The sequence below is a fragment of the Chiloscyllium punctatum genome, chromosome 11 (assembly GCF_047496795.1).
Source record: "Chiloscyllium punctatum isolate Juve2018m chromosome 11, sChiPun1.3, whole genome shotgun sequence".
NCBI lineage: Eukaryota > Metazoa > Chordata > Chondrichthyes > Orectolobiformes > Hemiscylliidae > Chiloscyllium > Chiloscyllium punctatum.
This window is the reverse complement of record NC_092749.1, coordinates 101,529,034-101,554,149: the sequence shown is the minus strand read 5'-3', so window position 1 is coordinate 101,554,149 and position 25,116 is coordinate 101,529,034. Positions and strand designations below refer to the sequence as shown.

Genomic DNA, 25,116 nt, shown 5'->3' with positions numbered 1-25,116 from the left:
ACTATTCTTGAGGTCCTGCGTTTCAACCTATGCCCTAATTCCTGAAACGGATCCTGCAAGACCACCAGATTATACCTCCCTATGTCGTTGTCCATACTGATAAAAGTTTTTAAATTTGCACATGCCCCTGAACAATGACTGTCTGTGGTAAAAGTAAGAGGATGGCACTTATAAAAAAAATTGTTTTCACTCTGGCAATAAGGCACATCACAAATATGTATCTACATATATACATATATTAGAATCCAAATTATGTTCCACTTTGATTGAACAGTAATACTCAGTCTAGCAAACTACAGTTACAATGGTCAGGATACTTACATGAGTAAATTTAATTGTTTGACCATTTGCCAAATATGAAAGACTCGTTTTGTAATTTATAAGTATTTAAGTCACATTTGTTTTTACAGAGCTTTCCTTAAAAATGTAACTACCTGAGAGATAAATCAACAATATTCAAAACTTCTCTATTTTAGTATTTCAAAGTAATTAGTATAAATTACGGCATTAAAATTTTTATTAAGTAGTATGCTTTATGACTATCATCTCTAAGCACAATACTTGACCACTGTTACTTTAATACGACAGTGTCATTCATTTTAAAATGCATTGTAATAAAAGGTCCATTTCTGGATTTAAAAAAAAGATGGTGCTCTAGCAAATTTTAATTCATTCTTTTTTAAATGCTAAATATTTAGTATGTTAGATCATCGTAAAATATCCTAGACTCCTTCACTCATTCATGTTTAAAAGCATATCCTTCCCCCACAGTGGTAAAATCTGGGTGGTCCACACTGGAGGCAATTGTGTGTAACAAATGAAACAGCAGCATGAAAACAGAATGGCAACAAGAGCAAGTAAAAAGAGAAACCAATATAAAGAAAAAAACAGAATTTATGACAATCTGTAATGGGCTGAGGGTTAGAGGTCAGGAAACAAGGGATCCTTCTCTTCATCAGGTTGCTTCCTGGTAACATCCTGATTAAGCTGACAGCTTGAATTATATCTGTTACATTCTGCCGTAGACAATCCATCTGTGCTAAGTCCTCTTCAATGCTGCTGAAGAAGCTTGGGCAAAAGCTTGTTCTTTCTTCCTTTACCATGAGGCTCAAAACAGTCATCTCTCTTCTATACTTTTTATTTGTCAGTGCTCTTCAAAGAGACCTTTAACAAACTGAATGTGCTGTGTGCATCAAGCCTGTAGTATTGTTCGTCACTCAAATGGAGCTAGAACTACACCCCTGGTCTGTCTCTATCTCTCAGATTTAGCTTAATTGTTGGATTGTCATCAAATTATTTCTGGTCCTTGGCATCAAGCCTAACTCTGGCTCAGTTACACAAAAAACATGCTGGAGATTGAACCTTTCAAGTGATATATTTAGATTCTGTTGCCATGGTGCACTAGGGTCTGAAACCCGACAGAACCATTTGACAGACTACAATGAAGCAGCTTGAAGCAAGTAATTGTGAGGAAAACGAGAACATTAGGGCTGTTTTAACTTTACTTTCACAATCATCGATGCCTAATGAACGATATATAGCATAACATTCACAGTAGACTGGAAGTGACATGATTAATTGACAAACATTTTGACATTAACTCTCCATATCTTTTATGAAACTAACCAATTTGCAATATTTCTTTGGTTAATATATCACAATGAATTGGCATAGTTAAATAGAATTACAGTGGAGTCTGTAATTATATATGTGATGGAGCAGTTAAATTATCACCAACTCAACTTAAATAATTTAAAATTGTCTAGACAAATACATGAGGAAAAATTAAATGTGAACCATTCATTTAACTCAAATCTGGAGGTCATTGGATTTGTCATCATTTGGAAATAGGAATTTAAAACACAAAGTGATCAGCTATGATTTTATTGAAGGATGAACAGGCTTGAATGGCTGTTTCTAACTTATCTGCCTGTTCGTACGTTTATACGTTTGCAATGTCATTACAAAGCACATGATTTTTGGCATTTAAATAACCAATATTTCAAAGGAAGCAGCTATAAGTTAGTTGCCCTTTTTAAGGTACCATTGTTCAGTTATAATAAATTAACTCAAAGTGTGGAATCAGAAGAGGGAAGTCAGACGAAGCAACTTTTGGCAATAAGTGGGGACAGCAAGGAAATTTCAAGAAATTTGCTATTAGAAAGTTTTCCTCATAAGATAAAGCTCATATTTCTGTTTACTGTACAAATTAGGGGAATGCAAATTACAGTCCTAACAAATGGGTTTTGTGGGAATACAATATTGAGTCCTTTCATAAGGCCTAAAATATAACTTATGTCAGCTTGCAGATTAATATGTGCTTCCAAATTCTGTTAAAGTTAAAAATCACAACATCAGGTTATAGTGCAACAGGTTTATTTGGAAGCACTATAACCTGGTGTTATGTGATTTTTAACTTTGCCCACCCCAGTCCAACACCTGCACCTCCAAGTCATTCCAAATTCTGGTCAAAGTATAATTTCCTGGATTAGTTGGAAAACTAGCCCATGTATCTCCCCTCGATTTAGGGGCAGAAAGGCAGATTATTTGCTGCTTTCCCATAAAATATGCTCAGATAAAGCAGGGTAAGGTTTAATAGTTTTGATTCATTCTTCACTAATGAAGTAAACCATTAAAGTTCTCTTTATAAATGTCTTTGCAAGTGATGCAAAAATGGGAGCACTCTATGTAGGGAAATTCACAGCTGGGAATTAGAAGTTCCTTTCTGGAACTGACCATAACCTGTCTCCAACTGACCTCACTTATACAGATAATTACCACATCTTACTGCTGCAGAACAGATATACTTCGCACTGTATCAACTTTCAGGTTATGTTTATAATCCTATTGAGAACTCCAAGTTATTTCACACTTACAAAAAGACTGCACTATCACTTTTGCCAATATGAGTAATTCAACCTAGTCTAGTACTAATACATTCATACCACGAGGGTTTAGTTTTGATCTATGCCCTACAGCTCAATTAGTTGATATTATTGTCAGTAGGATTTAATCAAGACAATTTGGAAGAGGCAGAGGAGGAACTTTAAAAATGTCACGGTTTATGTTCTGAATCACTTACCAATGACTTACGTTGAAATGTGTGTCTGTGAACATCATGCAAGGATGGGACTGTATTCTTACATCTTTATCCATGTTTATATACACTTTTCAATATATCATTTTTATTTTAAAAAAACATTGAAAAAAGACTTACCAGACTGAGGAACATATTTAAAATTCAACTAATTAATATACCAATTAAACATGCTAGTTCATTCATATGCACTGCCCAGAAATAACCACCTACAGGTTAATCAGTTATGCTTCTTCTACTCCTCACTCTCTCCCTCTTTTATTAGAATTTTCAGATGATGGCCCAGCATCTTAGTAGTGGATCTGTCAGTCTGCACTGTAAGGTGAGTATATGTAAGATACCATGTATGTTTCTGTTTTTGGAACTGTAAATTGAAATGGAAGTTGGAATAGTATATCCTTACAAGGTGAATTCCGGAAAATGAAATTCAGTGAGCCACATAATATATATACAGGGATTAGGAAGGCCACTTCTCTGGTAGATACTCCTGATCACAGGAAGAAAAACTAGTTACATCACATAAACGTGTTAAAGCCATACCATTGTAGGGAGGAAGCTGAGATTAAACAAATGTGTCAGACAGTAAGAACAATGAAGGATGACGGGGACAGTAAGAATGAGGTAGAAGAAGAAGCTGATAGTTCAAGAACCAAATTTCCTCCAAATCAACTAGCCAAGACTGAAATACTGGGACAGTTAGGTGACATATTTGCTTATCAAGAGGGAAGACAGCAAACGAATCTCGCAAGATTACATAAGAAATTCAAGGAAATCTGTAGAGATGCGTTGTGTTAGCCAGGCATAATGGGGATGTAGGAAAATAAGACAATTAAACAACATCTTTAATGATTAAGCCTTGAAAAACATGCTCAAGAAGAGATGGTGATTCAAGAAATGCAATATAATAGCATGACTGAAACAAAAGAAGCAGTTGCAACTCACTAGTGGGATTAGCTCCTAAACTGGATTAGTTGACTACATTCTACATTGATTATGGAGATGTCAATGCAATAATGAAAACAGATTTATAACCAATTCTTCAGTTAGAGGATTTGGAAGAATCAGCTAATTAATATGCCAATTAAACATGTTAGCTCATTCACAAGCACAACCCAGCAATATGCATCTACGAGTAAATCAGTTATGTTTCTTTTACTTCTTACTCTCTACCTCTTTCATAACAATTTTCAGGTTTGGCAGCGCTCCATTTCTTTCTGAGATTGATCTACTAAGGGGTACTCGCAAATACAATTAACATCAAAAGGATATTTCAGCCTTTGTACAGCAAGGGTTATATCAAATGTTGAGTGACACCATGTGAGTTGAAAACTGCCCCAGTCACATTCCAAAGGGTTATGAATCAAGTTGGAATTAAAGTGACTAAGTTTGTATTTTACTTAGACATCCTATTACACAGTAACACCTGGGAAGAACATACAATGTATCTGAGAGATCTGTTTAAGCAATTGCAGGTAGCTTGCTTATTAATAATCTCGCCAAGAATGAATTTGTAAAAGCTAGGGTAACTTACCTAGGATATATTGCAGAGAAAGGGCAAATAGAAAACGTCTTTCTCCTAGGGGTGGGAATTAAAGAGCATTGGTTTAAGGTGAGAGGGAAAAAGTTTGAAAAAGACCTGAGAGCTAACATTTTCACGCAGAGGGTGGTACATGTACAGAACGAGCTGGCAGAGCAAGTGTGGAGAGGGGTACAAGTACAACATTTCAAAGGCATTTGGATGGTTACATGAATAGGAAGGGTTTAAAGGAATATGGACCAAATGCTGGCAAATGGGACTAGGTCAGACTGGGATGCCTCGTCGATGCAAATGAGTTTAACAAAAGGGACTGTTTCCATGCTGTATGACTCAATGAGTCTATAACTTCTGTTGGCAAAACTAAATAGGAAATCATTAGATTTTTGGGAATACAAAAGTTATTTTGGAAATTTGTGTCTAACGTCAGCACAACAGCTAATTCTTTAAAACAGATTTATTACAAAACCAGACAAAGGTCTAATGGTCAGCTGAATGCCAAGGATCGATGGCATGGACAGCAAAGTGTCAAGAAACTGAAGGCAATCCAATTAATTATTCATGTTAGTCAACTTGACTTTAGGAAACCCTTTCAAGTGGCAATTCTTGCCAGTGGCTTTAAGGTAGGTGCAGTCTTGATGCAAGATGATGCATTGGGATTACAGAAGCCAGTTGGGTACTTTTCTAAGAAACTGAATTTATATCAGAAGAAGTATTTTACAGAGGAAAGGAGACTTTGGGATTATTATTGGCTCTTCAACATTTTGAAGTCGATGTCCTCCAGGGTTGCAAAGAAACACTAATCTACACTGCCCATAATCTGCTAGTTTTTGCAAAAACAAATTTAAGACTCAAAATACAAGACAGGATCAATAAGCTCCATTGGAACAAGCAATGAATGTTAAAATTGTTCACATTGCTGGAAAAGATAATGCATAAGCAGACATCATTATCAAAAATGTGATTGTTCTGAAATAATTTAAGCATTTGGGATAAGAAAATGCCAAGAAATTTTTAAAGTCCTGTGTAAGGAATAAGAGTGAAAGAATGTTATTTTCTCATGACATTTTGTATGTGTATTATTTTTCTCTGGTGCTGAAACGTACTTAAAATAATTTCTCATCTCTTTATGGATGAAGGTAGTTAAGAGACCAAATATTTTTCTTTTTGGGATGATACAGTGAAATGGAAATTGGACTGTTATAAAATAGAAATATCAGGAGAATTCTGTATCTTGAAAAACTAGCACTGCTTATTTTTGAGCTGTGCAATACAATGTTGCTTTGTGAAATGGTGAAGGAAAAATTTAGAACTGAGTGGCACCGAGAATCTTTTGAGTGAAGGAAGTTCGCCTAATGACAGCCCTCCAACCTGCTGAGTTGCAAAATGTTAAATAGTAAAAGTATTAAGGCAGAAGTGACAACTTTCTGGAGCCAGCAAACTGAAAGTATCCATCTATCTCTCTCTCCCCCCAAACGAGAAAAAAAATTTGAAAATAAAGCTCAAAAGAAAGAATTCTAACAAGAAAAGACTTCTTCCCACACCAAACTGCCTTGTGATCTCTCTAGGTGAGATTCCCAATTTATTGTTCAATTACTTTTTAGATTAGATTAGAGATTAGATTCCCTGTTTCAATATTTACATATTTGGCAAAATAATAAAGCAGCTATTTACCATTACAGATGTTTGAGAGAAATTGATTCTGCTGATTGCCAGAGCACAGGAATACTCAGAAAATTTGTTGCGAAGTTTCAGTAAGAAAGTCACTTTTACCACAGCCTAATGAAAGTGATAGCAAACCCAAAGTAACAATTTCAACAGCAGACACCGGTAGCCAATTTTTGTTCATTTAATCTAAAATTGATATTTGACTATACTATATAGCAATACTCCACTTCAGGCCAACTTTGCTTTCTCTTCAAACTTTACATTGAATCAGAAAATATTATAGCATGGGAATAGACTAGTCAATCCAGCAGGTCTTCACTGCTGTTTGTTCCATAAGTAAAACCAATTCTCACCTTCTTATTCATATAATTAAAATATGAAATCAGCATTATTTACAGTACAGATTACAGTTTTAAAATCAATTACCTACAAATGTAATTTCTTAAATCAAAGACTAGCAATACTTACTCGTTCTGGTGAGTTTCAGTTGTGTACTCGTGCAGTTCTCCATGAAGGTCACCTTCCACAGATCCACCATGGTCTTTTTCATCTGGCTGATTTAGCAAAGGTACAATATTTTCTTCTTTGAAAAGAGTAAAGCTTTTATCTTTGGCAGAGACTGACTCATTGCTCCTTGCCAGATCATCGTTTGTAGTTGTCTTACGAAGTAGAATATGATTACACGGGTTTTCAAAAGATTCCTTCAACTTCAATTCTTCATCATTAATAGAAATGCTAAGGTCACTTTCTGAATCACACATTTCATCAGCCAGTCTCTGCACATCCTGGCTTGGCCTCAGAGCCTCCTCTGCATCTTTCTTTTGATTCAGGGAACTCACTAAAGAAGGAAAATATAATTTACCATTAACTAATCACTTCTAATAAAATGTTACTGTCACTTCAAATTGGCTGTCAAGTTTCCCCAGTTTTGTTTTGCATCTTAAAGGAGACAGGTTATCTACCCTCCTAAGACCCATGTAAAAACAGACAAAGTAATGAACTTGTGGCTCCCTTTCCAAGTGAATGAGTGCCAAACCCTCCTTGCCACTCACTCTATTTAGGGTCATAGAGTCAAACAGCACAGGAACAGACCTTTAGTTCCAACCAGTTCCTGTCGAACATGACCCCAAACTAAACTAGTCCCACCTGCCTGCTCCTGCCCCATATCCCTCCAAGCCTTTCCTATTTTTATCGAAACGTCTTTTAAACATTGCAACCGTGCCTGCATCCACCACTTCTTCAGGAAGTTCATTCCAACCTCTATGGAAAATAAATTGTCCCCTTTTTTTAAGTCTCTCTCGTCTCACCTTAAAAATATGCCCCCTTGTCTTGAAATCCACCAACTGAAGGAAAAGACACCTACAATTAGCCCTATCTCTACCCCTCATAGAATCATAGAGTCATACAGATGTACAGCAGGGAAACAGACCCTTCCGTCCAATTCGTCGATGCCGAAGATATCCTAACCTAACCTAGTCCCATTTGCCAGCACTTGGCCCACATTCCTCCAAACCCTTCCTATTCATATAACCATCCAGATGCCTTTTAAATGTTGCAAATGTACCAGCCTCCACCACTTCCTCTGGTAGCTCATTCCATACATGCACCACCCTCTGTGTGAAAAAGTTGTCCCTTAGATCCCTTTTATATCTTTCCCCTCTCACCCTAAACCTATGCCCTCTCATTCTGGACTCCCACACCACAGGGAAAAGACCTTGTCTATTCATCCTATCCATGCCTCTCATGACTTTATAAACTTCCATAAGGTCATCCCTCAGCTTCCAATGTTCCAGAGAAAACAGCCCCAGCCTACTCAGCCTTTCCATATAGCTCATCCTCCAATCTTGGAAAATTCCTTGTAAATCTTTTCTGAACCCATTCAAGTTTCACAACATCCTTCCAATAGGAAGGAGACCAGAACTGCACACAAAATTCCAAAAGTGACCTAATCAATGTCGTGTACAACCACAACATGACCTCCCAACTCCTACACTCAAACTCTGACCAATAAAGGAAAGTATATCAAACACCTTCTTCACTATACTATCTATCTGCCACTCCATTTTCAAGGAACTATGAACCTACACTCCAAGGTCTCTTTGTTCAGGAACACTCCCTAGGACCTTACCATTAAGGGTACAAGTCCTGCTCTGACTTGCTTTTCCAAAATGCAGCACCTTGTATTTATCTAAATTAAACTGCATCTGCCAGTCCTCAGCCCATTGGCCCATCTAATCAAGATCCCGTTGTACTCTGAGGTAACCTTCTTCACTGTCCACTACACATCCAATTTAGATATCATCTGCAAACTTAATAACTATACTTGATATGTTCACATCTAAATCATTTATATAAATGACGAAAAGCAGTGGACCCAGCACTGGTCATAGGCTTCCAGTGTGAAAAGCAACCCTCCACCATGATTATATAATTCTCTGTAAGGTGACCTCTCAATCTCCTACACAGTCTTTCCCCAGTGATGCTGTTGCTAGCTTTCTCTTTCTCAACCCTCTCCTTCTATTAGCCTCCTCATTGTTCTGCCTCGACCATGCTCAACCATCTTCTTCGGCTCTCCAAATGTCCCCAGATGAAAATTTTCCACTTTGTCAACTAAAATCAGGGCATTAACTTTACTTTCACATGTATTTTTCAGATTTGTATTAAAATACTCAAAAAAACTGAAACCTGGTTGCAAGGACACAGCTAGGAACAGAACAATACAGCCTTTCTAGGAAACATGGATGGTGAAGCACTAGTAGTTTTATTAACATCAAGCTGGAAACCTTTTGTATTTCTTGATTAAAGTTCATACAGTGGTTGAATATAGTACAAAACCACCAAGTATTAAAATCTCAGGGGTCAGACCAGAAAGGTCAAGGTTAGAAATGAAGCAAAATGGAAACAAAATGATGCCAGGTTACATTGTTAATTTACCCAGCCGACCTTTCTCAAAAAACTGGCCACTCAAGCTATCTCTAATACTACTGTGTTCCCAATAATTCCTTTCTCAACGTCAAACAATGTTCCCACAATTGAGAACTCTGATCCTCAGAGGCCATCAGTCACCCTTCCCTCGTACTCCTGCAGGTCAGGCAGCATCAAAGGAACAGGAGAATCGACGTTTCGGGCATAAGCCCTTCTTCGAAACGTCGATTCTCCTGTTCCTTTGATGCTGCCTGACCTGCTGCGCTTTTCCAGCAACACATTTTTAAGCTCTGATCTCCAGCATCTGCAGTCCTCACTTTCTCCTAGTACTCCTGCACTTTGCAGCACTACTTGTATTATAATCTCAACCAATGGCTGACAAGTCAGACCCCAGACTGAAACCTGGCTTCACGTGCCCCAAGTTTAAATTGCTACAGTTTGTGACCATGGTGGTTAGTCACAGCATGTTCACATGAGGCTGCCAATGTTCCGCAAAACAAGAACACAAATTTATGCAACAAAAGAATAAGAATATAATTCACATACATATTTGCACAACACTGTTTAAAAAGATCTAAACAGTAAAAGCTAAGTAAAGTTTTAACTTGGTTTGAGTGATACAGTATTCAATTCCAGAGAAACAACATTAATTTCTCAATTCTTTAATATCGTAACTGACATTTTTGGACTGGCGAGATAGATAACTGACTTTTCTTCCCATTCTGCTGGCAGAAAGTTCCTTTCAGTTATGACAGAAAACTTGAATTTCTGTAAAAACTCACATAGCTTGAAAATTTCATAAACTAAAAACTTTCTGCTATGGGGTTCACTGTTCTCTGGAAGAGAAAACATGATTCTTCCTGAAATGAACTCCTGATTCTTCTGAACTAAAGACAGAATCTAAGTAGCTGCCCCAGTTTACTTTCCTATTCTGTCTGAAACTTAGTAGTATAACATTGCATCAGTTATCAACACAGGTACCTTGCTAGGCACTTAAGTGAATCACAGGACTTTTTGGAAGTGATGCATTTGGGGATCACTGTTCCACATGACTTTCTGACTTTTAAAAAAAAAGTGACCTTCACAGAACTGAAAACAAGATTCATCTGCCCCTACTTTAAATACCAAAATGATAATAATACAAATATTTATCACACTTATCTGATCTTGGAAACTCCCCATCCAACAAACAGCTCTTCAAATTTCAATGATTTTATATCCACCGGAACTTCCAAAAACACTTTATGCTTCCAAAAACCCACTGAACTTGCATTCCAATATCCCACACTTTTCTACATGTCCCGCCAGCTATTCCTGGCATTGGCAGAGGCCAGAATAATTCACAATATTACTTTATTTCTCCAATCTCCAAAACTGTTGCATACGCTAACTTGACTGCCCAGTGTATTCCTTACCATCCTTTTAAACATCACTGAGTTGACATCAATTTAGTACATTGGTTATTGATATATTTTTGTTTAGTTAGGCACTGATGCATAACACACACGAAAATAAGGCTATGATCATATAATCTGTAACATACCTGTAATACTGAATGTTAAAAATGCAATTTCAAGCATATCAGACTATTTCATTGGGAGGCCTATCAACATGGGAGAAAATAAGCTCCCTTTATTGTTTCTATATATTTTTTAAAAGGACAAATTTTGCGGTCACTTTCAGAGGTAAAACTCCGACACCACTCCTCCTGTTTCTGTCACTTTGCATTACCTGCTTTTGCTGCCACATGTTTCCAAGCACAGAAATAATTTTCCCCCAAATACTCACAAATACTGCCATTCACTCCAAGTGCTCCAGCACCATAAAATTCCCTCAACATCCCCACCCACTTCTTCTAGATTTCTAGCATATCACTTCCAGTTCTCTCAATCCCTGGAAATTCCTTCCTGCCATGCTAGTTTCAAGGACTTCGCTCATCCATAACACCAAATATCAACATTCTATTGTGATGTTTATAGCACAGAATGAGAGTATTCAGCCCATGACTCCACGTCAATTACTAAAGCCCTGCATATACTAATCTCATTTTCCAGCTTTTGGCCCATAGCCCTCAAGGTTATTTTCTACTTCTATGCACCGGAATTCTGAAGCTACCACACTACACACTAGTCCCCTCATCTACTTACCAGTATTCATGAGTGTCTCATAGCTATGTTCAACCTCAGACATGTACTTTGACATATTTCTCTTTTTCCTGGCTTTGAAAAAGGGTAAAGATGAAGTTGGATTACTTAGCTGTACAAAGATTTAACAACAACCACTGATTTCCAGACTCTACAAAGGCAGACAGGACAGCGCATTCAACCCTAAATATCCTATTCACAATCTCATATATAAATCTGTTTGACATTTTGTAAAAGTAAACTGCAAGTCAATAATCCTAATAAATATTAAATACTATATGGCATAATATAACATATATTACAATGCATGATGAGCAACTGCATGGGAGGTTACTATAACTAATTACAACACATGCTGGTTTACATTACAGTTTTCTTCAAGGGAACAAGCGCAGCATTTAATTTTGGTTTACACTGCTGTTATTTTCTTCATTTATGTACTGGGGCAGACTTCACATCACTTGGAACAACACCAAAACAGTTGTAAATGTTTGAACTTTGATTTTAATGATATAATCTGAAACTTGCCTCTGTTATTGGCCATGGTGCACATAGAACAATAAAGTACTCATTTCCACCCCTCTCTGGTTACAAATATTATTGCAAAAACATTTTTTGCGGTATCCAGTTCATTTTTACCATTTGGAGACCTTCTAAAATGTTACTCCATTCTGCCACGGATAACAAAGCAGCCTCAGTTACATTACACTGCTGCCACCTTGAGCAGCAACACTGTAATACAAACATAATAATACTCAGTAAAGCTTAGTTTACTGTAAACTAGTTTCTTATCCCTTGCACCCTGTCAAATACAATGATAGTTTGCAAACGGTAGACCGTTAGCTATGTTAAGAACATATAAAGATTCAGTCTGATCTAGTAAATAAAAGGAGATATTTCTGAATATAGAGTGTGCATAGTGGGTTAAGACCTTGGGGCATGTATTTGAAAAAAAACTGACTGAAATATAGAATCTTCTTTATCTATCATCTCGAACGATCTTACATGTGACATCAAAGTGCTTTCTGTTTGCCCGCAACAAATGCAAATCTGAACATAGTTTGGAACAGGTTTGATAAGCACACTCAGAAAGGCCACAAAGATGGCAAAGTGAAAATAGAAATATTAACATTGGTGTGAGTTGGGACTGCTTTTATGAACTGGATTCATAAGTTCACAAGATATAGAAGCAGAATTTGGCCATTTGGCCCATCAAGTCAGCTCTGCCATTCGATCATGGCTGATATGCTCTTCCCCCACTTTCCTGCCTTCTCCCCATTACCCTTCAACCCAGTACCAATTAAAAATCTGTCTAACTCCTCCTTAAATTTACACACTGTCCGAGCACCAACTGCATTTTTGGGTAGCAAATTCCACAGATTCACAACTCTTTGGGAGAAGCAGTTTCTCGTCACCTCCGTTTTAAATTTGTTACCCCTTATCCTAAAACTAAGACATCTCATCCTAGAATGCCCAAGAGGAAGCATCCACTCCACGTCTATTTTATCCAAACCTTTTATCGTCTTGAATACCTCAATTTAATCTCCCCTCATTCTTCCAAATTCCAGAGAGTATAGGCCTAAACTGTTCAATCTCTCTTCCTACGAAAAACACCTCATCTCCGGGATCAATCTAGTGAAACTCCTCTGAATTGCCTCCAATACCACTACATCTTTCCTCAAATAAGGGGACCAAAACTGTGCACAATATCCTGGGTGCGGTCTCACCAACATCTTGTGTAGTTTCAATAATACTTCCTGACCTTTATATTCTATTGCTTTAGCTGTAAAAGCCAAAGGAATTTCTTTATTATCTGCGGTACCTGCATGCTAGTTTTCTGTGACTCATGAACAAGGACACTCAGATCCTTCTGCACCGTAGCACCTCGAAGTCTCTCCCCCTTCAGATAATAGATTGCCTTCCCATTTTTCTGACCAAAATGCATGACCTCACACTCATCCATGTTAAACTCCATCTACCAAAAATTTGGCCTACTCTTCTAGCCTATCTATATCCATTTGCAAGGTTCTTATTTCCTGAATGCAATTTACCATCCCACCTATTTCTGTGTCATCCGCAAATTTGGCTACTGAGTCTTCTCTCCCTGTATCCAAGTAGTTAACGTAGATTGTAAATAGCTGGGGCCCAAGGACTGAGCCCTGTGGAATCCCACTAGTTACTTCCTGCCATCCAGAAAAAAAAACATTTATCCCTACTCTCTGTCTTCTGTCCATCAGCCAGTCACCTATTCAAGATAATAAATTACCCTAATCCCATATGATTCAACCTTGTGAATTAACATTTTACACGGCACCTTATCAAATACCTTCTGCAAGTCCAGGTATATTACATCTACCGGATCCACATTATTCACTTTGCTTGTTACATCTTCGAAGAACTCTAGCAAATTAGTCAAATATGACTTGCCCTTCATAAAACCATGCTGACTGTGATGGATAGCGTTTTGACTTTCCAAATGTCCTGATACTGCTTCCTTGATAATTGATTCTAACACTTTCCCAACAACAGATGTTAAACTGATCTGTAATTTCCCACATATTCAAAAAGGGAGGGAAACAGTAAGGGCATGACATGAACATTTTTCCAATCCATTGCAATTTTCCCATGTCCAGGGAATTTTGAAACATTGTAACCAATGGATCCACTAGTCTACTGTCACTTCCTTTAATACCCTAGGGTTGTAGGCTATCATGGCCCACGGGACTTGTCTACTCTTGATCCTAATAGTTTGCTGACTACATTTTCCATTTCAATGTTGATTATTCTAAGCTCTACCTCCAACTTGGCCTGTTCCAATTGAAATCGTAGTATCGTCCTCCACCATGAAAACCGAGACAAATGTTGATTTAGCATTTCCACCACTTCAGTGTTCCCCACTATTAACTCTTCCGTTTCATCTTTCAAGAGACCAGCGTTCATCTTATTGACTCTCTTCCCTTTTATATAACCATTGGAGCTTTTGATGTCCTTTTTGATATTTTGTGCGAGTTTTCTTTTGTAATTTACCTTGGCTCTTTTTATTGATTTTTTAGTATCCCTTTGTTTATGCTCCAAAGTTTCCTACTGGCCTTTGCAATATGGTATACCTTAGTTTTTGACTTTATATTGTCATTAAACTCCTTGTTTAGCCATGGATGATTTTTACCCTCCTTACCATCTTTCTTCCTCACTGGATTGAAAGTATATTGTTGGAACAAATGAGATTAAACTGGAGAATGAACTCTACATGTTGTTCTATCACTGACCTATCCAGACAGTTTTTCTATAATACCATGGTTGGGTTCCTGTGCAACGCTGCATTATAGAAAAATCATGCTTTAGAAACAGCATTTAAAGTGTTGGAGTTATAATTGCGTTACAGACACCTTTCACTTTAAAAGTTTGCACAGTCGAAACAGCATCCCCAATTCATCAATTGCATTACAGCGAATTCGCACAGATGAAACTGCATTGTAACAGAACGACCTTTTTTAGATCTGTCACATCAGATTCCTGAAACAGAAAATTACTTCTTTGATGTGATGCACCTTTCAGTACAAGACGATCATATCTTAAAAATGTATCCACTGAGGCCAATCTTCAATGTGGACTAAACAATATCTGCACAGTGATCAGATAAATTACAACATACATGACTAGTACAACATTCACACAGTGATAGAGATGGCTTAACAGATCAATGGTAATTTCGCGCTTGAGCATTGTACTGTGCCAGCTTAGACAGCAGAGTCTATTATGTTCATTATGTCTTTGTAAGTCCTACTTTCACATCAAAGGTATCTAACCCTATTTTTTGCTCTTTCTCCATATCCATCACAATTTTTCTTCATCAAATGCTCATCTAATTTCTGAGTAAATGTCATGATTGAGTTGGCTTCAATTGCCACTTGTGGTAATGCACTCCATATTCTAATAACCTCTTGCATGAAATCAATGCTTCTAACCTCCCTTTTTATGTTTCTAAATTTATGACCCTTTGTTACCAATTCACTGACCAATGTAAACAATCCTTCATATTTTAAAAAGTTTAATTATTATTTGAACAATTCTATTAGGTTCTCCTTAACCTTCTCAGCTCCATTTAATACATTTCAAATTCATCAAATCTATCAGCAGAACAACATCCTTTAAACCCGGTATCATTCAAGTTGAACCCTTCTCTTGGCTCAAATATTCCGTCTTTAAGAGGAGTCCCCAAAACTGTACACAGTACTCCAACTGTAGTCTCCCCAATGCATTGTCCTAATACGTCAGATTGCCTTAAAAAAAAGCAGTAGTAAGGCAATCAGCCCTCAAATCTGTTCCATCATTCTATTATATCATTGCACTTAAACTCAATTCATGTAGCAAATCTTCATATTCCTTGCTATCCATACCTAAGAAACATCCAACAATAACAATCGACCCAGTATCCAAAGACTTTTAGGGCAGAAATTTCCAAAAGTCCAACACCGTGTGTATGAAATGAATTGTTCTGATTCAATCCTAAATGATTTGTATCTAATATTTATATTCAGAACATTGAAGCATGAGTATCCAATTTGTCTGTTGAGTCTGTTTCACAATCGAATACTGTTGTGGCTGATCTGGTTGTGATCTTAGCTCCACATTCTAGTCTGCACCCCATAATTCTCTACTCCCTTCACTATCAAATATCTATCTCACTCAGCTTTGAATAAATTTAAAAACCAAATGTCTAACTAATTCCTGGGGAAGAGATATTCACCTCTAGTGACACAGAGAAAAAGAAAATGCACACATCAGTGTCCTAAAAGGGAGATATCTTAATCTTAAACTATGTCTCCTAGTTTTAGCCTTTCCCAAAAATAGAAACATCCGCCAAATATCCACCTGATAAAGTCCCTCCTAAATCTTGAATGTTTCAGAAAGTTTACCTCACATTCTCCTAAACTCCAGTTGATACATTCCATATTCAACCTTTCCACATACAATAAGCCCAGGAATGAGTTGAGTGAACCTTCTTTAAAATGTTTCTCATGCAATTAACTTTAATACTGCTGAATAATTCTTTAGTACTGCTGAAGAAAAGGCACATTTTGTTGAATCTTTTCACCTTGCACTCATCAGGACAATTCACAAGAAAGGCCATGATACAAGGGAACAACATTTATACTGAATGAGAGAGGTCCAGACTCTGATTGGTCATGGCATCATATTAAGAAATGATCCAGAGACTGGCTGTCAGCTGCTTTTTTTTTGAGTTGAAACAGGCAAAGTGTGCAGGTCCCTATACTTTCTGTCTGGCCCAGAAGCAGTGTCTTTAAATGAGTTCATGAGTTTGCATGAAAGAAGTGGTCTGATTAGGGTAGCCATTCTAGTTCAGCATCAGGATTGCATGAAGAAATGGCTCAGTCAAAATTTATGAAGTCGCTGATAAGGCCTATCCTATAAATGTGGAACTGTAAGAATTTCAACATATACCAGAGAAGGTAGGTTTACAGCAGATAGCAGTAGAGAACAAACTTGTAAATTTCTCAACTAGGACATCAAGGAAAGGATGGTCATTTGACTACTCCATTTCAAACATGAATTTGAGAGAAGAATGGAGCCCATTAAGACAGGTAAGAAAATCATTACATGCAGCTGCATATAGCAAGCACATCACTTAGATATCAAAAGTAAGTATGGGGTAGGAGGTTAGGCAACATTCCATGTAAACAAAGTTTGGCAGCTAACTGTCAGTTATCATGAATTGATGCAGTTGCAATCACCAAAGTCCACTTGCCAATCAATCAGCACTGCACTTTCGTACAATATAAACGTTTTTCCCTTCAGTTTAATATTTCTTGTGGCTTGTCCTATTGAGTTCAAGATAAAAAGCTTCAAGAAAATGTTGGTTGGTTCTTAAAGTCTATCCAATTTCTGACCTAACATTATTTTTTGCGAATTTCTACTATCTTCTTTCAACTTAAAACTACCCTTAACTTCCTTATATAGCCACAGATGATCATTTTTTGCTGTGAGTTATTCTATGTATTCTTCAAGGTTTGCTACTTTAAGTCTACTAACCTATTTTTAACCTAATTTCACAGTTTACCTGTGCTCGCTCTGCCTTCATAGTTACCTTTATTTAAGTTTAAGACACTAATCATGGATGCCTCCTCCTCCCTTTCAAACTGAACAATAAGTTCTTTCATATTGTGATCACCTGGAGGCATCTTTACCATGAGTTTGTTGATTAACCTCAGTGCATATTACCAGGTCTAACACGGACCTGTCAACTAGACTTGAAGTGTATTCCACTTGAATGTATTGGAAGTCACGTCAATTAATATGCAGGGTCCTGTTCTCTGCAGACAGAAAGTACAGGACTTGTCCACTGAGCCTGGTTTAACTTATCAAAATAGCTGACAGTCAGTATTTACTGGATCATATTGCTTGAAGAAATTGCCTCAGACACACTATGAACTTATTTTCCAGGCTACCTGCACCAATCTAAATTTCCAATGTACATGTAAGTGATTTTTGTGGCACATTTCTTACATTCCTCAGCTATTTCTTTTTGCATGCTCTGCCACACAGTGTAATAACTGTTTGGGGGCTGAAAAACTATTGCCACAAGTAACCTCTCAACTTTACTATTTCTTATCTCTATCCAAACTGAATATATATCTTGATCTTGCAAGGCCATCTCTCTGTCCTAAATTAATGCAATGCTTAATTAAGAGAGCTATCCCTCCACTTTTTCCTAGCTTGTCATTCCAATATGTCAAATACCCTTTAACATTCAGATCCCATTCTTGGTCACCTTTCAATCACGTCTCTGTAATACCCATCAGGTCATGAATATTTATCACTATGTTAACAAATTCATCCCTTTTGCTACAAATACTGAATGCATTCAGATACAAAGCTTTAAACCCTGTTTTCTTTTGGCTGTTTTTACAATCTCTGGCCTCATGTGCTTATGTTTGTATGTTCAGTCCATTCCTGTCGTACCCTGGTAATCATTACCTAACACAGCTCCCCTCACTTGATCCCTGTCCTTAACTCTTTAGTATAAAGCCCTCTCTGATGCTTTTATTATATGATTCATCAGAACACAAGTCGCAACCCAGTTCAGGTGTAGGCAGTCCAATGGTACAGCTCTGAGTTTCCCCAGTACTGAATGTCGGTACCCCAGAAATCAAAATCCATTTTACCCACATTAATCTTTGAGCCATGCATTGCTCTCTTTAATCTTACTTATTTTATGCCAATTTGCTTGTGCCTCAGGTGAGGTTCTGTTTTCTTAATATAGCCCCTCGCTGCTCAAAATCACACAGCAGAACCTCTTTGCTTATTTTATTTATGTTGTTGGTACCTTTATGGGACACTGTCATTAGATCCAACACATCCACTGTAAGTTCCTTTCCAGCCCACAGAATATGTTCCAAGCACTGTCATCAGTCCAATGGTCTGTACTTCTGCTCTTAGCTGCAGAGAACTGTGTCTAAGCACTGACTATGTTACCCTCTACTACAACTACCTGTATACTGCTATGAACATACCCTGTTTGAATGGTTTTCCTTACAACAGTGCCATGGTCAGTTTGCTGCAGCTACTGCTATCATTCATATAAGTAGCAAGAACTTCAAACTTATTCCACCTCTTGGGTCCCCCCAACTGCCTCATTCAAAGTCTCACTCCACTGTTCCAGACCACTAACAAAATCACAATACTCTTTCTGGGAATAAAGTGTCCATGTTACTTTTCTCCACCCTAAGGTACTGCACAGTATCCAGCTCATATGTGATTTGTGTACATGAAGACCTGGACCCTTTCATTTCACCTTACTTCAATGACACATTAATGAAAATATTCCAATTTGACTCTCTCAACTCTCAATTAGAGGATATCACATTTGGTCAGACTAAACTAAAAGTACTACAGCTTTACTCAATAGTTGTCTACCTCCCTAGGTAATATCCTGCTGTCATCCACATAACTCCTCATTCCTTTAGTCTTCTGTAAACCAGATTGCAGAACTTTCTGCTTTTCATTCCAATCATCGATTATAAATGGCAAAATGTATTACCTGCCGGCCTCTTCATAACAAGATTAGGTTCAACATTCAATTCAAGCAGGGATAGAGAGTGAGAATAGCTGGACCAAGCAGGGAGTGGAAAAGGTGGAAGGCAGATGGAGTAAGGAGAGTAAAGAAGAGGGAAAAGTAGAGGAGGAATTAAGGGAGAAGAGGACAACTGGAGAATAGTGACAGGGAGGTGTAGAGGGCGGTAAAAGGGGAAAGATCGAAATTACAGCAGCAATGTGGAGTAACTACTTTAGTGAAAGGGAGATAGCAGGGGAGGCAGGGTGAGATGACTTGTTCTATGACAGATCAATTTAAGGGATACATTTACCATGAATAAGGAGGATATGCCTTAAGTGGATGAATGTTATAAATAGTATTTGTATGGTAAACTTAGCTTATGACACTGAAAATAAAGGCAGTTCCTACATCGAAGTTTATGGAATCAAGAAGTCTTAAGTGGCCATAGAAGAATTCAATGTTGACTGCTTTCAAATATGGACACTACTTTCCGGAAGTGATTGCACAAAGTGGGTGACTTTCAATATAGCAGAGGGCTCAATGTTTTCTAATCCATTGTAGAAATGTCAGACCTTGATCAACAGATGAAGATTTGACTGCCCACATTGCTTGTATTTTAGGTAACTCCAGTACAAATTCTCCTGCAGTGCCATCTAATGGAGAAAATATGCAATTGTTCAGATATTAGACTTGACGTACAGATTTGTTTTTGACAGGCAAAGTTACTTATCACTTACACCAGTTGCCTGTGAAGTGTCATTTATATTACATGCAAACAATGTTGTGACTGACCGAACATTGAAATAGTTTGAATCAGGTAATGTAAATTAGTGCACACTTGTTTTATATCAGAGATTTTCAGACCTCTGAGAGTCTGTAGTGACTTTCCTGGGAAGAGAAACAAATGGGAAAGGAAGAAAAACGCAAGCCACCCACTTTCAACATATTAAAATTTTGTTATCGTTAATCCCCCAGAGGTAGTTGAAAAGATATCCATTTCTCAAAACTTCTAAAGACTCGAACCCGCTTCATGGTCTTTGGTGCCTCAACTACCATAGTTTTCAGTAAGTAGTCATGCATTTTTGTTTGGGAGAGATGAGGACAGGTGAATGGTCAGCCATTGCTGTAACAATTGAATACTTTCAATTGGGGTTCACACAAAGAGCAAGTGCTATTATAAAGCAGCCTGGCTTTTAACACTCGAAGAATGTTCTGATTATATTAATCCCCTGTTGTAATTGCTGTAATTGTGGTTAAAAAAAACTGTCAGTTTGTCAATGCACTATGATGCAATAATGTAAATTCTTTGGAAAGATTAAATAACATTCAGAAATTTGGCTGGTTTGCAAAGATCTGTGAAGTATTTCAGAGAAGGTTGCTTTCATGTGAGTACTCTGTAATAAAATTGAATGGAAAGAAACTAATTTTTCTAAGGGAAGTAGATTTTAAAAGACTGCTGCTTGGAGTCTACTAATTCATATAGATATGACCAATGACTGTTTGTATTGGATGTGACTGTAAATTGATTAGCTACTTATGCCATTATAGTGCCATTACAAGGACAGAATGTTATTAGAATCACACTGATCCTTTATCACTGGTTTGTGTGATCATTGTCTAAATTAGTGAAATTGTCTTCAAATTGCTCCTCTAATTGCCTGCTGTCTTAAAAGCATATACAGCACTTTCCTATGAGTATTATCTGGAATTAAATTTAGGTTGAGTATCCCTGATTACTCATTGATTTGAAAAGGGATCCTTCAAACAAAAAAAGTTTGAATGCTTATAAACTAGTGCTTTATAGTATGCCAATTAACGTGACTCTCAAACAATTCAGAAGTAGAAAACCCCATGTCGATTGTTCATACTTACTTTTCATTTCTTTCCCTTGTTTCAACTTGCTTCCTTCATCAATAGCGATATTAACATCTTGCTGCTGTGGAGTCTTATAATTGCCTGACAATATGTCATGAAAATAGCCAAATGAGCCTTGATATTGATTATTTGCAAGCTCTTCAACTATGCCTAAATGAAACTGCTGCCTCTAACTACAAGTAACTCTGAGTTAAGCTTCAATTCACAAATTCTCTCAACCAAGAATCTATCCTTGGTACCCTGCAAGTAATAAATGCCAACTCTTGACAGTATAATCCAAAGTCATGTCATCAGGTTCATATGTATAGAGTTTATCTATCTCTTTAGACATATCAGGCCACATCTCTGAAGCAGATGGGAGTTGAACCTGGCCCAGATACTACCACTCCACTACAATAGCTCCTCTGGGTATCAATTCTGTATCACCACCAGTTCCCTCAACCTATCCACCACCTTTATTGCATGAGCCATAGTTTCCTCTAATTTAAGCCTGGGAAACACCAAAGCCATTCATTTTATTAGTTCCTCATCATTAATTCCATACAGTACATGGGCATTGCCTCAGACTGATGCACACTCTTGGCAACCTGAGGTCGTATTTACGCCTAAAGTAACCTCTGATTTCTTGGCCTCTCCATCGCAAAGGCCACTTATTTCCACCACCAGAACACTCATCTCTACCTTGCTCCAGTCCACATAATAGGAAAACCTCGATCATGATTTTCATATCCTCAGACCTGACTGTTCAACTGCACCCTTGCTCAACCTCCCAATTACATCCTGCATAAACCTGAGCTTAGTCAAAACTGCTGAACCACATCATGTCCTGTATGCCCAGTACACATTTGCTCCAAGATCATCAATGGCTCTGCAGATATCAATGTCTCGATTTAAAAATTCTCATCCATCTGTTTAAATCCCTCCATGATTTCACCAACCCTACATCTGTAACTTTCTCTATCCCAACAAGCCTTCGGTAACTCTGCGCTCAACCAACTGGTCTTTTTTCTTCTTCCTCCTCCTTTAAAGCTCACCCTCTAGTCAGTTATTAAGACTTTTTGTATGCTCAGGGGAGCTGCGTTAGCAAAAACATATAGAAATAGATTTGAAACTAGTGGTATGATCTAAATCTTCCCACTGTCAATGACTGAATATTCTCCATACAGTACCATAAGAGTTAGGAGCAGGAGAAGACAATTCAGCCCTTCAAGCCTGCTCTGCTGCTCATGATGATCATGGCAAATTAAGCTGCTGTCTAAGTCCATTTTTATCTGAACCCCCTATAACCCTCCACTCTCTTGCCTTTCAAATTTCTAACTCAAATAAAAACCACATTGCAGTGGAAGCTGGAGATGTAACATAACAACAAAAATGGATGGAGAAACTCAACACATCTGGCAATATCTGTGGAGAGAGAAATAGTTTTGAGTCCAACATGATGCTCCTTCAGAACTGAAGGAGCTAGAAAATCAGTGTTTTATACAGTTGACAAAGCGGGTGGAGGAGCAAGTAGAACAGATGGTGAGGTGGCCAAAGCAAATGCAAATGGAGGGCTCTTGGTAGTGGAAGAGTGATATATAGAAGAATTGATATTAATGGGAAAAAAAAAGCCATAAAAACAAACCTATGCAAACAAGACACTGGGTGGGGGAGGAGTGTAATCAAAATGGAGGTCAGTGTTGGCCTGAAGTTGCTGAACTCAATGTTGAGTCCAGAAGCTGTAAAATGGGGTGCTACTGTTCCAGTTTGATTTGGGCTTCAATAAAACGGCACAGAACAATGAAGTGTTAGAATGAGAGCAAGATGGTGCGGTGAAATCGTAATTTCCTGGACAGCCAGGACCATTGTTAATGAGCATAGTTGAGGTGTTCTACAAAATAACCACCCAGTCGGTGTTTGGTCTCACCAATAGAGACAACTGCATGCGAGCAGTGAATGCAAAGACTAGATTAAAAGAAGTACAGGTAAATAATTTCTTCACCTGGAAGGTGTGTTTGGGGCTTTGAACAGTGAGGAGAAATAAGATGAAAGATCAATGTTACACCTCCTTCAACTGCATAGGAAGGTGCCGTGATATGTGGTGTGTTAAGGGGTATTCAGAGTGATTGGGTAGTGAATTAGGGTATTATGGACAGAAAGTTCCCCACAAAAGCAAGGGAAGGTGTGTTTGTGGCTTCCTGCTGGAGGTGATAGAAATGTTGGAGCATGATATTTTCAAAGTAGAGGGTGGATAACAAGAGGAACGCTTCTGTTGTTCTGACAGAAGGAGAAAGGGATGACGGGAGAAGTTCAGGAAATGTGGTGGACATGGCTAAGGGCCCTGATAACTCCAGTCTTTGGTTGAGGAAAAAGCAAGACATATCAGAAGCATCTCTGTATGACACGGAACCATTAGAAGAGATGTGACAGGGATGGAGGAACTGGGAGAATGGAATACAATCCTTAAAGGAAGCAGCATGAGAGAAAGTTACGGTAACTGTGCTGCCTTCAGACCATCCTAATGGATAAACATATGGAGGAATTCCAGTCCATGGTGAAAAACAAAAGAGGCAGCTGGAACCAGGAAACTGGACATTGTGGAACTGAAGTAAAGTGTAACAAGTTATCACAAACGTAGCAGGAACAGACTGGACAAGGGAAGAAAAATAGATTCAAGTTAGGAAGAAATAAGTTCATTGTGCAGGAATACCTTGAAACAATGGGAATGACAGGGCAGTGCCATTGGGATTTGACCCAATGACACTGAAGGAACAGTGATATATTTCCAAGTCAGGATGGTGAGTGGCTTGGAGGGGAAATTGCACGTGGCGGCATTCCCATGTATCTCTGCCCTATCCTTCTAGATCGGAAGGTGATGTCTAAGGATCTGTGGTGAACTTCTGCAGTGCATCTTGTAGATAGTACACTCTACTTATACTGAGTGTTGATGGTGAACAGAGTGGATGCTTGTGGATGTAGTGTCAATCAAGTGGCTGTTTCGTCCTGGATGGTATCAGGGTTCTTGAGTGTGCTGGAGCTGCAACCATCCAGGCAAGTGGGTAATATTGTATCACACTCCTGACTTGTGCCTTACAGACAGTGGACAGGCTTTGGGAGTCAGATGGTGAGTTACTTGCTGCAATATTCCTAACCTCTGACCTGCCCTTGTAACCACTGTGTTTTTGCAGCGAATCCAGTTGAGTTTCTAGTCAATGGTAACCCCAAGGACATTGATAGTGGGGGATGCAGTGATGGTAACACCGTTGAATGCCAAGAGGCAGTGGTTGGATCATCTTTTATTGGAGATGGTCATTGCTTCCATTTGTGTGGCATAAATATTACTTGCCACTTGTTAGCGCAAGCTGGATATCATCCAGATCTTGTTGCATTTGAACATGAACTGCTCCTGAGCAGTCGCCAGTGGTGCTAAACATTGTGCAAACTTCAGCGGAAATGCCCACTTTAGACCTCATCATGGAGGGAAAGCCATTGATAAAACAGTTAAACATGATTGGGCCAAGGATATTATCCTGAGGAACCCATGCAGCAATGTCCTGGAGCTGAGATGACTGACCTCCATTAACCACAACATCTTCCTTTGTGCCAGATACAACGCCAACCAGTGGGGAGTTTGCTTCCAATACCCATTAATTTCAGTTTATCTTGATGAGAAATTCAAATGTCACCTTGATGTCAACAGATATCACTTTCAAATCATCTCAGGAATTCAGCCCTTTTGTCAGTCCATGCTTAAACCAATGCTGCAATGAGGTCAGGAGCTGAGTGGCCTAGTGGAACCCAAACTGTGTGCCAATTATGT

At 38.2% G+C, this 25,116-nt stretch overlaps 1 protein-coding gene across 5 annotated transcripts in view; it reads right to left on the bottom strand.

Moving 5' to 3' along the window:
• The window catches only part of kiz (kizuna centrosomal protein), a 202,420-nt gene that overhangs the window by 103,047 nt on the left and 74,257 nt on the right, over window positions 1-25,116 (bottom strand). For 2 of the 5 annotated variants that reach the window (XM_072581420.1, XM_072581421.1), the window contains one exon: window positions 6,768-7,137. In XM_072581420.1, coding sequence (XP_072437521.1) covers window positions 6,768-7,137 — 370 coding nt within the window. Of the gene's footprint in view, window positions 1-6,767; window positions 7,138-11,371; window positions 11,444-21,314; window positions 21,399-25,116 lie in introns of all 5 variants that reach the window. The other 3 variants (XM_072581417.1, XM_072581418.1, XM_072581419.1) reach the window with 3 other exon arrangements.